This window comes from Oncorhynchus nerka, linkage group LG11 (assembly GCF_034236695.1).
Source record: "Oncorhynchus nerka isolate Pitt River linkage group LG11, Oner_Uvic_2.0, whole genome shotgun sequence".
Taxonomy (NCBI): domain Eukaryota; kingdom Metazoa; phylum Chordata; class Actinopteri; order Salmoniformes; family Salmonidae; genus Oncorhynchus; species Oncorhynchus nerka.
In genome coordinates this window covers 20753938-20771193 of record NC_088406.1, presented here as the reverse complement: position 1 = coordinate 20771193, position 17256 = coordinate 20753938, and the positions used below count along the sequence as shown (strand labels likewise).

The 17256-nt window shown below is 47.7% G+C and overlaps 1 protein-coding gene across 1 annotated transcript in view; it reads left to right on the top strand.

The window, feature by feature from the left end:
• Positions 1–17256, top strand: part of LOC115137737 (roundabout homolog 1-like) — a 416524-nt gene that overhangs the window by 281573 nt on the left and 117695 nt on the right. The window contains exon 3 of the mRNA XM_065024289.1: positions 5710–5867. Coding sequence (XP_064880361.1) covers positions 5710–5867 — 158 coding nt within the window. The remainder of the gene's footprint in view (positions 1–5709; positions 5868–17256) is intronic.

Genomic DNA, 17256 nt, shown 5'->3' with positions numbered 1-17256 from the left:
GGAGAGCCAGGCTGAGCCTTGAAGATGTTTCCCACTGGAGAGCCAGGCAGAGCCTTGAAGATGTTTCCCACTGGAGAGCCAGGCTGAGCCTTGAAGATGTGTCCCACTGGAGAGCCAGGCTGAGCCTTGAAGATGTATCCCACTGGAGAGCCAGGCTGAGCCTTGAAGATGTGTCCCACTGGAGAGCCAGGCTGAGCCTTGAAGATGTGTCCCACTGCACCACCAAACAGAAGCCTTGCAGCGTCATACCAATGGCTGCACTTCAGCATCCTACCAATGCCTGCTCTCTCCTCAGCCAGCTGTCTGTCAAAACGATAGGGAGGAGCCCTGATAAGATGAGAGTTTTCTCTTTAATCAGCAACGCAGCAATGCATCTAATTGAACTTTTATTTCACTAGGCATTTATTTAACTATTGATACACCATTCTTAAAAGGTAAAGATAGTAGATTGATTATCACACACTATTTATGTGGCATATCAGGAAGCTGATTAACCAGCATGATCATTACACAATAAAAAGCTAATTCTACAATGTGCAGTTTTGTCACACAACACAATACCACAGATGTCTCAAGTTTTGAGGGACTGTGCAATTGACATACTGACTGCAGGAATGTTCAACCGAGTTGTTGCCAGATAGTTGAATGTTAATTTCTCCACCATAAGCCACCACCAACTTCATTTTAGAGGATGTGCTGAGGAGTATGTCTGTCTGTAACAAAGTCATTTTGTGTGAAAAAACGAATTATTATTGGCTGGGCCCCTGCCTAATCATGAGAAATCCATAGATTATGGCCTAATGAATTTATTTCAGTTGACTGATTTCCTTCTATGAACTGTACAATCTATGACATATATATTTTTGTTCGGTATAGATAGTTTATAACTATAGAGAATATCTTCCAAGGCCTTTAGAAAGACACTGTCTGACTGACAGTCATTCTGTTGCCTCCCATCATCACATCAGCAGCACAGTTAGTAAAGCCAGGAAGGACAAAGATGTGTCTTCATGCTGGAACCTGTGTGACCCACATATTAAGACAGGCAAGGCACATACAAATACACACCCATTCACACTGTGCTTGGTCTTCCTGTTAAGGGCCCAGGAAACATTATCTGGTAGGGGACAGCTGAAGGTTCACGGGAGGGAGGGAGGGAGGGAGGGAGGGAGGGAGGGAGAATGGTAGTGGAGGCTCATTATCCAAAAAACATGCAGGACAGCACACAGCAGGGCCCTCCATCCTGTCCTCCCTCACATAGAGACCAGGAGACCAGAGGCAGCCTCTCTTGGCAAGGCTATGGATCTGACTGTGATTCTGGTGAAGAGTTAGAGGTTCGCTCCAGTCCCTCATCCATCATTCTCTCTCTTTCTTTCTTTATTTCCACTTCTCCAATTCTCTCTCTCGTAAGATGATGTTTCTCCCCATGCAGGTGGCCAGGGTTGCCTGCTGCACTGTGATGTGTGGTAGTCAGCTGTGCTTGTGGAGGAAAGGTGTCAGGGGGAGGACAGAGAGCCAAGCGGGGGACTGAGGGATGTAGAGGAGGAGTGGAGTTCATTGGGTTGTGCTGCTGTAAACACTAGAGGATGCCAGCTCTCACCAGCCTTCCTCTATCCTTCTCTCCCTCTCTCTCTCCATCTCTATCCATCCCCAGGGATAATCCAGTTCTAAGTTTCTATATTCTCCTTTCCTCTAGTGTTCTCTAGTGTCCTCTCCTCTAGTGTTCTCTAGTGTCCTCTCTTCTAGTGTTCTCTTGTCTCCTCTCCTCGAGTGTTCTCCTGTCTCCTCTCCTCTAGTGTTCTCTAGTGTCCTCTCCTCTAGTGTTATCTTGTCTCCTCTCCTCTAGTGTTCTCTTGTCTCCTCTCCTTTTGTGTTCTCTTGTCTCCTCTCTTCTAGTGTTCTCTTGTCTCCTCTCCTCCAGTGTTCTCTTGTCTCCTCTCCTCCAGTGTTCTCCAGTCTCCTCTCCTCTAGTGTTTTCTAGTGTCCTCTTCTCCAGTGTTCTCTAGTGTCCTCTACTGTCTTGTTCTCTAGTGTCCTCTCCTCCAGTGTTCTCTAGTGTCCTCTACTGCAGTGTTCTCTAGTTTCCTCTCCTCTAGTCTTGTCTAGTGTCCTCTCCTCTAGTGTTCTCTAGTCTCCTCTCCTCTAGTGTTCTATAGTCTCCTCTCCTCTAGTGTTCTCTAGTGTCCTCTACTGCAGTGTTCTCTAGTCTCCTCTCCTCTAGTGTTCTCTAGTCTCCTCTCCTCCAGTGTTCTCTAGTCTCCTCTCCTCTAGTGTTCTATAGTCTCCTCTCCTCCAGTGTTCTCTAGTCTCCTCTCCTCTAGTGTTCTCCTCCAGTGTTCTCTAGTCTCCTCTCCTCCAGGGTTCTCTAGTCTCCTCTCCTCTAGTGTTCTCTAGTGTCCTCCTCCAGTGTTCTCTAGTGTTCTCTAGTCTCCACTCCTCCAGTGTTCTCTAGTGTCCTCTCCTCCAGTTTTTTCTAGTGTCCTCTCCTCCAGTGTTCTCTAGTCTCCTCTCCTCCAGTGTTCTCTAGTGTTCTCTAGTCTCCTCTCCTCTAGTGTTCTTTAGTCTCATCTCCTCCACTGTTTTCTAGTCTCCTGTCCTCTCCTCTCCTCTAGTCTCCTCTCCTCTAGTGTTTTCTAGTCTCCTCTCCTCTAGTCTCCTCTAGTCTCCTTTCCTCCAGTGTTCGCTAGTCTCCTCTCCTCTAGTCTCGTCTCCTCTAGTGTTTTCTAGTCTCCTCTCCTCTAGTCTCCTTTCCTCCAGTGTTCTCTAGTCTCCTCTCCTCTAGTGTTCTCTAGTTGAGAAGAGTGTCTCTCTGTATGTAGCCTTGCTATTGTTTGGAATGTGAATAGCTATCTTTCAGTGGGAGGACATTGCAGCACTTTTCAAGGCTTTGACTCACACAACATCTCTGATCAGGATATTTCGATCCGGCTGGCCTTGCCTGTACAGATGGAGCCAGTGTTCTAGTGAAGCTGATGTTTATGTTTATATCCTCCTCTTTCTCAGCGGCACGACCCTGTCTGTTTTGACCTGCGCTCATGAGCACATTCACAACTCAGCTGGAGGGTTGTTAGGCTTTGTGGAGGAGTAGGACTATTTTGCCTAATTAGAAATAAATAAATACTTTACATCACTTTTGCACACCTGCGTTTCCATGGAGGATGTCATGTTGTTATAACAATGCTTCTGCCTAGCAACAAGAGATAAGAAAAACACAAATCCCATTGCTTTAGAGTCAGGAAAACCACATATGGAGACCTGCATTGTGATGGGGGTCATACAGTGTTCTGCTGCTCATACAGTGTTCTGCTGCTGTACGTGACAAGGTGTTGGGTCTGATTAGCTAGAGAAGCCTGGAGAAACCATTACTTCCTATAGATCTCCCTCTTAAAGCCATTTCCTACAGGGGGATTGGGTTCCCCTCCACTCTGCCGTACATAAACCCACTCCCTCATGCTGGGAAGTTACAAGAGGCAGGCAGAGAGAGAGGGGTATCTCAGCTTGGTGCAGCGATGGCCAATTAAGTGCTTAAAGAATTTTGTTGGCTTTCAGGAGGTTGGGGATTCCTGGTGTGAGCCTGTCTTTGATCTGTGTGGGGCGGAGGGAGGTGTAGGAGGTGACTAGAAGCATGTTTAGAGGGAGTTGCATCCACACTCTCTGCACACGTCTCGTGTGGATGCACGCTATCACCCTTGGTATAGAGCACATTGTCAACAAGGCCTTGTGGGTAGGTGTATGACACACATGCTGTGGCCAGTGGTCCAGCCAATCGTGGTATGACAATCCCTGGTTATTTATAGTCTACTCTGATAGAAGTGGTCACTGCGGCCATGTCCACGTTGTGACAGATCGGTGACAGTCCGCAATTATTATTATTATTATTTAATTTTTTTAATTTTACCTTTATTTAACCAGGCAAGTCAGTTAAGAAAAAAGTCTTATTTTCAATGACGGCCTAGGAACAGTGGGTTAACTGCCTGTCCAGGGGCAGAACGACAGATTTGTACCTTGTCAGCTCGGGGGTTTGAACTTGCAATCTTCCGGTTACTAGTCCAACGCTCTAACCACTAGGCTACCCTGCCTATGAGTTGGGCGGTGGAGGAGGTGCACCATGGTGACTAGGAGCAGGTTGAGACAATGAGATGGTGGAGAGGAGCAGGTCATATTCCACACACACATTCACATGTGTGCATACACATGCTCACACACAGACAAACACACATACACACACACAAACCTTCACATGTGTGGATACACATGCTCGCACACAGACAAACACACATACACACACACACACACCTTCACATGAGTAGAGACACGTACACACACATGCATGGCTCGCATGCATAAACACTCATAAACACTGTCACACATAGACACACATTGTGTCGACCTTGCATACTTGAGGCTGACTAGGATTTCAGCCTTTAGTTTATGAGAACATATGTTTTGTGTGTGTACAGACAGATACACCCGAGCTGGGAAAGTGATTACTGGCACGCCGTCTATAGATGGAGGGTTGTTGGTTTTTCATTACCTTCTGTCCTCTCGTAAATCTCTCCAGTTTATCTGCAAAACTACCGCTGGGGAGGCAGAGAGGAATTAGCTAGGCTCTGACCCTCTGATAGCCATCCACAACCATCCTGCCTCTCAGCTTTTACAATACTGCTGTGACATACTTTTCCAAATTGTTACTGGACTGAGTTACTGGGGTATACATTTCATAGAGTCCTTAGTGCACTACTTTTCATGAGAACTCTAGTCAAAAGTAGTGCACTTTGTAGAGTATAGTATGTGGTTTGTGTTCTCTTCATTTAGTCTAGATAAAGAACACTGTCTCTAATGTCCGTAGTGTTTATATGATGCTGCGGTACTATGATGTTGTAGTCAGGCTGAATGAGATCATTTGTTCCCGTAAAACGCCATTTCCCTCTGTCACATTAGTTCGGCCCTGTTGTCCTTATCTATTAGACAGACGGCTTCTATACCCCCATACTAATGGGCCTTTTATCTGGGAAAATGCGTCTCTGACTGTTTATAAGAGTGGGTTTGATTCCAGCGATGGGAGTGATATATTTTTACATTACAGAAAATGGGAATACCTGTTGACGAGTTGTAATGCAACTACACGATACATAAGCCACTGTCAGGGTTATAGGTATAAACAGGAAGTGAAAGCGATATGTGATGAAGGGGCGATGAGGAGGGGATGATGTGTGTGTTCGGAGGCATGTCTTATACCCCTTGTCCTTAGGCTGACACAGAGAGACAGTGTGATGTGATAAAGAGGGGAGATGGTTGGTCAAAGCCGTTCTGATGTGTGGATGCATAATATCACCCTTGGTATAGAGCACATTGTCAACAAGGCCTTGTGGGTAGGTGTATGACGCACATGCTGTGGCCAGTGATCCAGCCAATCGTGGTATGACAATCCCTGGTTATTTATAGTCTACTCTGATAGAAGTGGTCACTGCGGCCTTGTCCACGTTGTGACGGATCGGTGACAGTCCCCAATTATAGGCTATGGTAACACTGTGGCGGTTTCCTCTTGTCATTATGTTGTTGCTGTAGATCAGTGTTGTGGTCTGTAGATGACACAATGCATCTCATATCTACGTTCCTGTCTAACTGGAGTGACTGGTTTTGGTGTTAACGCTGATCTCTGCCAGTGCCGACCTCACGTTAACCCTTTCTCTTCCTCTCTTTCTGCAGTACTACGTGATGACTTCAGACAGAACCCTGCTGATATAATGGTGGCAGCGGGCGAGCCTGCAGTCCTAGAGTGTATGCCCCCTCGCGGGCATCCTGAACCTAGCATATCCTGGAAGAAGGACGGTGCCAACATTGATGACAGAGATGAACGAATCACTGTGAGTGGAACTGGTTATATGCGTGTATATGTGTGTGTTTTGCATGTGTGAGTGAGATTGTGCAGTTCTGTTCATCAAAGTATTTGATACTATATCAATGTTTGTTTAAACCTGACATAGATTGATTTGGCCCCTGTTGTTTCACCAATAGCGATGTATAACTCCAAATGAGCAAACTGCAGTTGTTGTAACATTTAATGTGAAAGACCCAGAATTAGTCTTGGTTCATTAGTCAAGAGGCAGACCATTGATTAGTATCCTGCTGAGTAACAGCAGCCAGTAGAACAAACACTCACTACTATGATGAAATTAAAAAGTTTGTGAAAAAGAGGAAAGTTGGTCTCTGCAGCACAGAGGGAGTGGGAACGTTACCTCTATATCTGATTTATACAGCATTCGAGGCCAGCCACCAATTAGTGTGTTTTATTTCAGAGTGTAGTGAAGGGATCAGCAGTATCAATCACCCCCATGCTGCTGCTGAGTAGAGCAGTAGAGAGCTGACCTTGGTGGGTCCACTGCCTCCACCATATACCTGCACTTTCCCTATAGGTAGTTACAGTATGTGCTGGAGAAAGTGATTGTGTGTTTGATATGTAGGGTGGATGGAGCTTCAGTCACTTTATTTGTATTTTTTATTTCACCTTTATTTAAGCAGGTAGTCAAGGTGAGAACAAGTTCTCATTCACAACTGCGACCTGGCCAAGATAAAGCAAAGCAGTGCGACAAAAACAACATCACAGAGTTACACATGGGATAAACAAACGTACAATTAATAACACAATAGAAAAATCTATATACAGTGTGTGCAAATGTAATCGGTATTCAAAAAATAGGCCATAGTGGCAAAATATTAACAATAAAACACGGGAGTGATAGATGTGCAGATGATGATGTGCAAGTAGAGATACTGGGGGAATAATAGAGCAAAAACTTAAAATCACAATATGGGGATGAGGTAGTTGGGTGGGCTATTGACAGATGGGCTGTGTACAGGCACAGTGATTGGTAAGCTGCTCTGACAGCTGATGCTTAAAGTTAGTGAGGGAGATATATATCTCCAGCTTGAGTTATTTTTGTAATTCATTCCAGTCATTGGCAGCAGAGAACTGTAAGGAAAGGCGGCCAAAGAGGTGTTGGCTTTGGGGATGACCAGTGAAATATACCTCCTGGAGCACGTGCTACGGGTGAGCGTTGCTATGGTGACCAGTGAGCTGAGTAGAGTGTTGGAGGCTATTTTGTAAATGACATCACTGACTTAGAATATGTGGACAACTACAAATACATAGGTGTCTGGCTAGACTGTAAACTCTCCTTCCAGACTCACATTAAGCATCTCCAATCCAAATTAAATCTAGAATCGGCTTCCTATTTCGCAACAAAGCATCCTTCACTCATGCTACCAAACATACCCTCGTAAAACTGACTATCCGACCGATCCTTTACTTCAGTGATGTAATTTACAAAATAGCCTCCAACAGTCTACTCAGCAAACTGGATGCCATCCGTTTTGTCACCAAAGCCCCATATAATACCCACCACTGCGACCTGTATGCTCTTATTGGCTGGCCCTTGCTTCATATTCGTCGCCAAACCCACTGGCTCCAGGTCGTCTATAAGTCTTTGCTAGGCAAAGCCCCACCTTATCTCAGCTCACTGGTCACCATAGCATCACCCACCCATAGCACACGCTCCAGAAGGTATATCTCACTGGTCACCTCCAAAGCCAATTCCTCCTTCGGCAGCCTCTCCTTCCAGTTCTCTGCTGCCAATGACTGGAACGAACTGCAAAAATCACTGAAGCTGGAGACTCATATCTCCCTCACTAGCTGTAAGCACCATCTGTCAGAGCAGCTCACAGATCACTGCACCTGTACATAGCCCATCTCTAAGTAGCCCACCCAACTACCTCATCCCCATATTTTGTATTATTGACTGCATGTTTTTTTATCCCATGTGTAACTATGTGTTGTTGTCTGTGTTGCACTGCTTTGCTTTATCTTGGCCAGGTCGCAGTTGTAAATGAGAAGTTGTTCTCAACTAGCCTAGCTGGTTAAATGAAGATGAAATAAAACCTTCTTTTTTTTTACACGGGACAAGACAAATACATGTCCGACTGCTACGCCATCTTGGTTTGATAGGGATGGACAGATTAGAGGATAGTTAAAGCATAGGTCTGTGTTGGTTATGATCAGATGTTGACTCATGTTTAACTAGCTCTTCAGTTTCTACCATCTGCCAACAATATCACATTGAACATTTGGCCAGTAGGCTGATGATTTACCAGGCCCTGAAGGGATCAGTAAGGATGATTAACCAGGCCCTGAAGGGATCAGTAAGGATGATTAACCAGGCCCTGAAGGGATCAGTAAGGATGATTAACCAGGCCCTGAAGGGATCAGTACGGATGATTAACCAGGCCCTGAAGGGATCAGTACGGATGATTAACCAGGCCCTGAAGGGATCAGTAAGGATGATTAACCAGGCCCTGAAGGGATCAGTAAGGATGATTAACCAGGCCCTGAAGGGATCAGTACGGATGATTAACCAGGCCCTGAAGGGATCAGTACGGATGATTAACCAGGCCCTGAAGAGATCAGTAAGGATGATTAGCCAGACCCTGAAGGGATCAGTAAGGATGATTAGCCAGGCTAAGGAAGAGATCAGTAAGGATGATTAGCCAGACCCTGAAGGGATCAGTAAGGATGATTAGCCAGGCTAAGGAAGAGATCAGTAAGGATGATTAGCCAGGCCCTGAAGAGATCAGTAAGGCCAATGTTTCAGTATGGTCTGATTAGGACAGTTAACAGCAAGCTGCAACTATGTTTACTTAAAGAGAATTAGCTGTAATTAGAAGCATTTTCCTACTCTGTACGTTATCATGACACTGTGTTCTTCTCTGGGTTGTTTCTGTTACATGCACCTTATACAGCTTCATTCTCAGCCCAGAACACCCAGCCATGGATGTGTTCAGCACTATTGACATGGCTGAACACTGGCTGGGGGTGTTGGTCTATTTATTCACAGCTCTAACTGATAAACAGCGTGAGAGCCCATCCCCTGCCCCTCAGACACTCGCTAGTTGCACTGGGGGAAGATTAAATAAGAAGCGCCTGGCAGTTTCACAGCATAATTGAAAGAGCATAATCTAGTGGAAATTGAATCAAATCATATCTTTCTCTGAATTCAGCCAGCAGTTACTGATAAGCACACAGACTCTACATCAACCTTGGAGCCAGTTTATTGGCTGTGGTTGCGTGTGCAAAACATGTTTGTGTGCGTAAAACATGTTTGTGTGCGTGTGTGTTTTGTGTGTGTGTGCGCTTGTATGTCATGTTTGTGTGTGTTTTGTGTGTTTGTGTGCGTGCGTGTGTGTGCTCGTGTGTCTGTGCACCACTGTAACTTTGTTGGAACCTGTCATTAATCCCTGTTTGAGAACAAAGCCTGCTCTCTCCTGTCATCAGGGTTGCTTCACTCACAGACACCTGGCCCATAATGCCCCTCCCCTGACCCTGTCCCAGCTACACACTCACTCTCAGGCTCATTCAGGCTGACACACACACACACACACACACTGTTCAACAACCTGGAAACAATAACCTCATCAATCAGAGGCTCTGGAGAGGTGGTTTGAGGACAGAGCGGAGCAGGTGCGTATTACTGCTCAGTGATCATAGCTGTGTATAACTGTCAGTGATCATAGCTGTGTATAACTGTTAAGTGATCATAGCTGTGTATAACTGCCCAGTGATCATAGCTGTGTATAACTGCCCAGTGATCATAGCTGTGTATAACTGTCCAGTGATCATAGCTGTGTATAGCTGTCAGTGATCATAGCTGTGTATAGCTGTCAGTGATCATAGCTGTGTATAGCTGTCCAGTGATCATAGCTGTGTATAACTGTCCAGTGATCATAGCTGTGTATAGCTGTCCAGTGATCATAGCTGTGTATAACTGTCAGTGATCATAGCTGTGTATAACTGTCAGTGATCATAGCTGTATATAACTGTCCAGTGATCATAGCTGTGTATAACTGTCAGTGATCATAGCTGTGTATAACTGTCAGTGATCATAGTTGTGTATAACTGTCAGTGATCATAGCTGTGTATAACTGTCAGTGATCATAGCTGTGTATAACTGTCAGTGATCATAGCTGTGTATAACTGTCAGTGATCATAGCTGTGTATAACTGTCAGTGATCATAGCTGTGTATAACTGCCCAGTGATCATAGCTGTGTATAACTGTCCAGTGATCATAGCTGTGTATAGCTGTCAGTGATCATAGCTGTGTATAACTGTCCAGTGATCATAGCTGTGTATAACTGCCCAGTGATCATAGCTGTGTATAACTGCCCAGTGATCATAGCTGTGTATAACTGCCCAGTGATCATAGCTGTGTATAACTGTCCAGTGATCATAGTTGTGTATAACTGTCCAGTGATCATAGCTGTGTATAACTGTCCAGTGATCATAGCTGTGTATAACTGTCAGTGATCATAGCTGTGTATAACTGTCCAGTGATCATAGTTGTGTATAACTGTCCAGTGATCATAGCTGTGTATAACTGTCCAGTGATCATAGCTGTGTATAACTGTCCAGTGATCATAGCTGTGTATAACTGCCCAGTGATCATAGCTGTGTATAACTGCCCAGTGATCATAGCTGTGTATAACTGTCAGTGATCATAGCTGTGTATAACTGTCCAGTGATCATAGTTGTGTATAACTGTCCAGTGATCATAGTTGTGTATAACTGTCCAGTGATCATAGCTGTGTATAACTGCCCAGTGATCATAGCTGTGTATAACTGTCCAGTGATCATAGCTGTGTATAACTGTCAGTGATCATAGCTGTGTATAACTGTCAGTGATCATAGCTGTGTATAACTGTCAGTGATCATAGCTGTGTATAACTGTCCAGTGATCATAGCTGTGTATAACTGTCAGTGATCATAGCTGTGTATAACTGTCCAGTGATCATAGTTGTGTATAACTGTCCAGTGATCATAGCTGTGTATAACTGTCCAGTGATCATAGCTGTGTATAACTGTCCAGTGATCATAGCTGTGTATAACTGCCCAGTGATCATAGCTGTGTATAACTGCCCACTGATCATAGCTGTGTATAACTGTCCAGTGATCATAGCTGTGTATAACTGTCAGTGATCATAGCTGTGTATAACTGTCCAGTGATCATAGCTGTGTATAGCTGTCAGTGATCATAGCTGTGTATAGCTGTCAGTGATCATAGCTGTGTATAGCTGTCCAGTGATCATAGCTGTGTATAACTGTCAGTGATCATAGCTGTGTATAACTGTCCAGTGATCATAGCTGTGTATAGCTGTCAGTGATCATAGCTGTGTATAACTGTCCAGTGATCATAGCTGTGTATAGCTGTCAGTGAGCATAGCTGTGTATAACTGTCCAGTGATCATAGCTGTGTATAACTGTCCAGTGATCATAGCTGTGTATAACTGTCAGTGATCATAGCTGTGTATAAATCAAATCAAATCAAATCAAATTTATTTATATAGCCCTTCGTACATCAGCTGATATCTCAAAGTGCTGTACAGAAACCCAGCCTAAAACCCCAAACAGCAAACAATGCAGGTGTAAAAGCAATGCAGGTGTATAACTGCCCAGTGATCATAGCTGTGTATAACTGCCCTACCTACATATGGCCTTTCCCATAATGAGGTTTCACTCTGTTTAAACAGAACACATTTTGCTAGCCCTGCTGTTTATAAGCTGTTTGTACAACAACATCCTCTCTGTGTTGTGTTTTCAATTTTTTTGCAGTGATGTGTGAAATATTAGTGTAAAGCAGAATTTGCTGTAAACACAGGCTCAGTGACTGTTGCTGTCCATAGCCGGTATTCGGCAGAGCTGGGCCTTGGGAGGGAATTACAACGCACAGCACCTGTCTGGTTAGGGAGAGATTTAACAGTGCAGTGTGGGATGTGTTCCTTCCTTTAGTGCCTGGGTAGGACGAGGACTCACAGAATGACTAAAAACAGCTCTACACATACACCAGGACCATCCATGTGTAATGGACTGTGCTGACAGATGGGAGAATGGATGGGCCGATATGTGAATGCCAATCGAAAGCAGAGCAATGCGCGGTGCTGTATTTTAAGAGGACTGCGTCACAGTGTGTGGGATGGGCTGGGATGGGCTGGACTGGGATGGGCTGGGCTGGAATGGGCTAGACTGGGATGGGCTGGGATGGGTTGGGCTGGGATGGTATGGGTTGGACTGGGATAGGCTGGGATGGGCTGGACTGGGATGGGCGGCGATTGGCTGGACTGGGATGGGCTGGGCTGGGATGAGATGGGCAAGACTGGGCTGGGATGTGTTGGAATGGAATGGACTGGACTTGGATGGGCTGGGATGGAATGGACTGGGATGGGATGGAATGGGCTGCACTGGGATGGGATGGGATGGAATGGGCTGGACTGGGATGGGATGGACTGGGATGGGATGTGATGGGATGGAATGGACTGGGATGGGATGGGCTGGGCTGGACTGGGATGGACTGGGATGGGATGGGCTGGGATGGGAATGAATCAAATCAAATCAAATTTATTTATATAGCCCTTCGTACATCAGCTGATATCTCAAAGTGCTGTACAGAAACCCAGCCTAAAACCCCAAACAGCAAACAATGCAGGTGTAAAAGCACGGTGGCTAGGAAAAACTCCCTAGAAAGGCCAAAACCTAGGAAGAAACCTAGAGAGGAACCAGGCTATGTGGGGTGGCCAGTCCTCTTCTGGCTGTGCCGGGTGGAGATTACAGAACATGGCCAAGATGTTCAAATGTTCATAACTGACCAGCACGGTCGAATAATAATAAGGCAGAACAGTTGAAACTGGAGCAGCAGCACAGTCAGGTGGACTGGGGACAGCAAGGAGTCATCATGTCAGGTAGTCCTGGGGCACGGTCCTAGGGCTCAGGTCCTCAGAGAGAGAGAAAGAAAGAGAGAATTAGAGAGAGCATATGTGGGGTGGCCAGTCCTCTTCTGGCTGTGCCGGGTGGAGATTATAACAGAACGTGGCCAAGATGTTCAAATGTTCATAAATGACCAGCATGGTTGAATAATAGTAAGGCAGAACAGTTGAAACTGGAGCAGCAGCATGGCCAGGTGGACTGGGGACAGCAAGGAGTCATCATGTCAGGTAGTCCTGGGACATGGTCCTAGGGCCCAGGCCAGTTGAAACTGGAGCAGCAGCATGGCCAGGTGGACTGGGGACAGCAAGGAGTCATCATGTCAGGTAGTCCTGGGGCATGGTCCTAGGGCTCAGGTCCTCCGAGAGAGAGAAAGAAAGAGAGAAGGAGAGAATTAGAGAATGCACACTTAGATTCACACAGGACACCGAATAGGACAGGAGAAGTACTCCAGATATAACAAACTGACCCTAGCCCCCCGACACATAAACTAATGCAGCATAAATACTGGAGGCTGAGACAGGAGGGGTCAGGAGACACTGTGGCCCCATCCGAGGACACCCCCGGACAGGGCCAAACAGGAAGGATATAACCCCACCCACTTGGGCTGGACTGGGATGGGCTGGGATGGGATGGTATGGGTTGGACTGGGATAGGCTGGGATGGGCTGGACTGGGATGGGCGGCAATGGGCTGGACTGGGATGGGCTGGGATGAGATGGGCAAGACTGGGATGGGATGGGGTGGAATGGGCTGGATTGGGATGGGCTGGGATGGAATGGCTGGACTGGGATGGTCTGGGATGGGATGGAATGGGCTGGACTGGGATGGGCTGGGATGGGATGGGCTGGGATGGAATGGGCTGGACTGGGATGGGATGGAATGGGCTGGGATGGGCTGGGATGGGCTGGACTGGGATGGGATGGGATGGAATGGGCTGGACTGGGATGGGATGGGATGGAACGGGCTGGACTGGGATGGGATGGGATGGGATGGGCTGGACTGGGATGGGCTGGGATGGGATGAGTGTGAGTTAAAAATGAGAGACATGAAAAGTGGGAGGCTAATAAACACCAGAGAGTCTGAGACTCTCAGAGACGAAGAGAAAAGAGCAGCTGGCCCTGGCTCCTCCTATCTATGTTAGCCCTGCCCCCTGGCTCCTCCTGTCTATGTTAGCCATGCCCCCTGGCTCCTCCTGTCTATGTTAACACTGTCTTCCCTGTCTCCTCCTGTCTATGTTAGCCCTAACAGCCCTGGCTCTTCCTATCTATGTTAACCCTATCATCCCTGGCTCCTCCTATGGGCTAGACTGGGATGCGATAGGCTGGGATGGGCTGGGATGGAATGGGCTGGACTGGGATGGGCTGGGATGGAATGGGTTGGACTGGGATGGGTTGGGCTGGGATGGTATGGTATGGGTTGGACTGGGATAGGCTGGGATGGGCTGGACTGGGATGGGCGGCGATGGGCTGGACTGGGATGGGCTGGGCTGGGATGCGATAGGCAAGACTGGGATGGGCTGGGATGGACTGGGATGGGCTGGGATGGGATGGGATGGGAATGAATGGGCTGGACTGGGATGGGCTGGGTTGGGATGGGATGGTATGGTATGGGTTGGGATGGGATGGTATGGTATGGGCTGGACTGGGATGGGATGGAATGGGCTGGACTGGGATGGGATGGGATGAGTGTGAGTTAAAAATGAGAGACATGAAAAATGGGAGGCTAATAAACACCAGAGAGTCAGAGACTCTCAGAGACGAAGAGAAAAGAGCAGCTGGCCCTGGCTCCTCCTATCTATGTTAGCCCTGCCCCCTGGCTCCTCCTGTCTATGTTAGCCATGCCCCCTGGCTCCTCCTGTCTATGTTAACACTGTCTTCCCTGTCTCCTCCTGTCTATGTTAGCCCTAACAGCCCTGGCTCCTCCTATCTATGTTAACCCTATCATCCCTGGCTCCTCCTATGGGCTAGACTGGGATGCGATAGGCTGGGATGGGATGGAATGGGCTGGACTGGGATGGGCTGGGCTGGGATGGGCTGGGATGGAATGGGTTGGACTGGGATGGGCTGGGATGGGTTGGGCTGGGATGGTATGGTATGGGTTGGACTGGGATAGGCTGGGATGGACTGGGATGGGCGGCGATGGGCTGGACTGGGATGGGCTTGGATGAGATAGGCAAGACTGGGATGGGCTGGGATGGGATGGGAATGAATGGGCTGGACTGGGATGGGCTGGGTTGGGATGGGATGGTATGGTATGGGTTGGGATGGGATGGTATGGGCTGGACTGGGATGGGATGGAATGGGCTGGACTGGGATGGGATGGAATGGGCTGGACTGGGCTGGGATGGGATGGAATGGCTGGACTGGGATGGTCTGGGATGGGATGGAATGGAATGGAATGGTATGGGATGGGATGGGCTGGACTGGGATGGGCTGGGATGAGTGTGAGTTAAAAATGAGAGACATGAAAAATGGGAGGCTAATAAACACCAGAGAGTCAGAGACTCTCAGAGACGAAGAGAAAAGAGCAGCTGGCCCTGGCTCCTCCTATCTATGTTAGCCCTGCCCCCTGGCTCCTCCTGTGTATGTTAGCCATGCCCCCTGGCTCTTCCTGTCTATGTTAACACTGTCTTCCCTGTCTCCTCCTGTCTATGTTAGCCCTGCCATCCCTGGCTCCTCCTATCTATGTTAACCCTATCATCCATGGCTCCTACTATCTATGTTAGCCCTGCCCCCTGGCTCCTCCTATCTATGTTAGCCCTGCCCCCTGGCTTCTCCTATCTATGTTAGCCCTGCCCCCTGGCTTCTCCTATCTATGTTAGCCCTGCCCCCTGGCTTCTCCTATCTATGTTAGCCCTGCCCCCTGGCTTCTCCTATCTATGTTAGCCCTGCCCCCTGGCTTCTCCTATCTATGTTAGCCCTGCCCCCTGGCTTCTCCTATATATGTTAGTCCTGCCCCCTGGCTTCTCCTATCTATATTAGCCCTGCCCCCTGGCTTCTCCTATCTATGTTAGCCCTACCCCTGGCTTCTCCTATCTATGTTAGCCCTGCCCCTGGCTTCTCCTATCTATGTTAGCCCTGCCCCCTGGCTTCTCCTAACTATGTTAGTCATGCCCCTGGCTTCTCCTATCAATGTTAGTCATGCCCCCTGGCTTCTCCTATCTATGTTAGCCCTGCCCCTGGCTTCTCCTATCTATGTTAGCCCTGCCCCCTGGCTTCTCCTATCTATGTTAGCCCTGCCCCCTGGCTTCTCCTATCTATGTTAGCCCTGCCCCTGGCTTCTCCTATCTATGTTAGCCCTGCCCCCTGGCTTCTCCTATCTATGTTAGCCCTGCCCCTGGCTTCTCCTATCTATGTTAGCCCTGCCCCCTGGCTTCTCCTATCTATGTTAGCCCTGCCCCTGGCTTCTCCTATCTATATTAGCCCTGTCCCCTGGCTTCTCCTATCTATGTTAGCCCTACCCCTGGCTTCTCCTATCTATGTTAGCCCTGCCCCTGGCTTCTCCTATCTATGTTAGCCCTGCCCCTGGCTTCTCCTATCTATGTTAGCCCTGCCCCTGGCTTCTCCTATCTATGTTAGCCCTGCCCCCTGGCTTCTCCTATCTATGTTAGTCCTGCCCCCTGGCTTCTCCTATCTATATTAGCCCTGCCCCCTGGCTTCTCCTATCTATGTTAGCCCTACCCCCTGGCTTCTCCTATCTATGTTAGCCCTGCCCCCTGGCTTCTCCTATCTATGTTAGCCCTGCCCCTGGCTTCTCCTATCTATGTTAGCCCTGCCCCCTGGCTTCTCCTATCTATGTTAGCCCTGCCCCCTGGCTTCTCCTATCTATGTTAGCCCTGCCCCCTGGCTTCTCCTATCTATGTTAGTCCTGCCTCCTGTGACGACACAGCCGCCAGTCAATAGACAGACGACAGCAAGTGTCTTTTTCTTGTCAAACCACTGCTCCGCTGAGAGCAGATGGAGGCATTTGTAACTCCTGTGCACAACAGGTCTGTTCAGGGTGTTGAGGGCCTTGATAATGGAACTCAACAAAAAGGCACCCAGCTCAACAGTTTCAGGGTGAACTTAACCGATGTTGGTGTGTGGAGTGAATCAGTCAGCGCTGAGACAGACTGCAGACATGCTGTGTGTTGTCTTCTCCTTCCTTTGTTTAGTAGTTGAGAGTGATTAACAGCCTGGAAAATGAAATGCAGCATGAATGCCACCACAACATGTGCTGAATGGGGTTTCACACTATCAGCATTACCAAATGACGGTACACAGAAGATGGTGTTGGGATAGAGCCATCTTGTGATGGAGGATAATGGTCAGATTGTTGCTGCCTTCAGCAGCCACCTGTGTTGTGGAGATGATAGACACAGAGACACAGAGAGGTGCAGAGAGAAAGGAAGGCCTCTCCATTCAGACTGGGTCCTTCAAATATGCCTGAGCAGAATGGTGAAGTGCCAC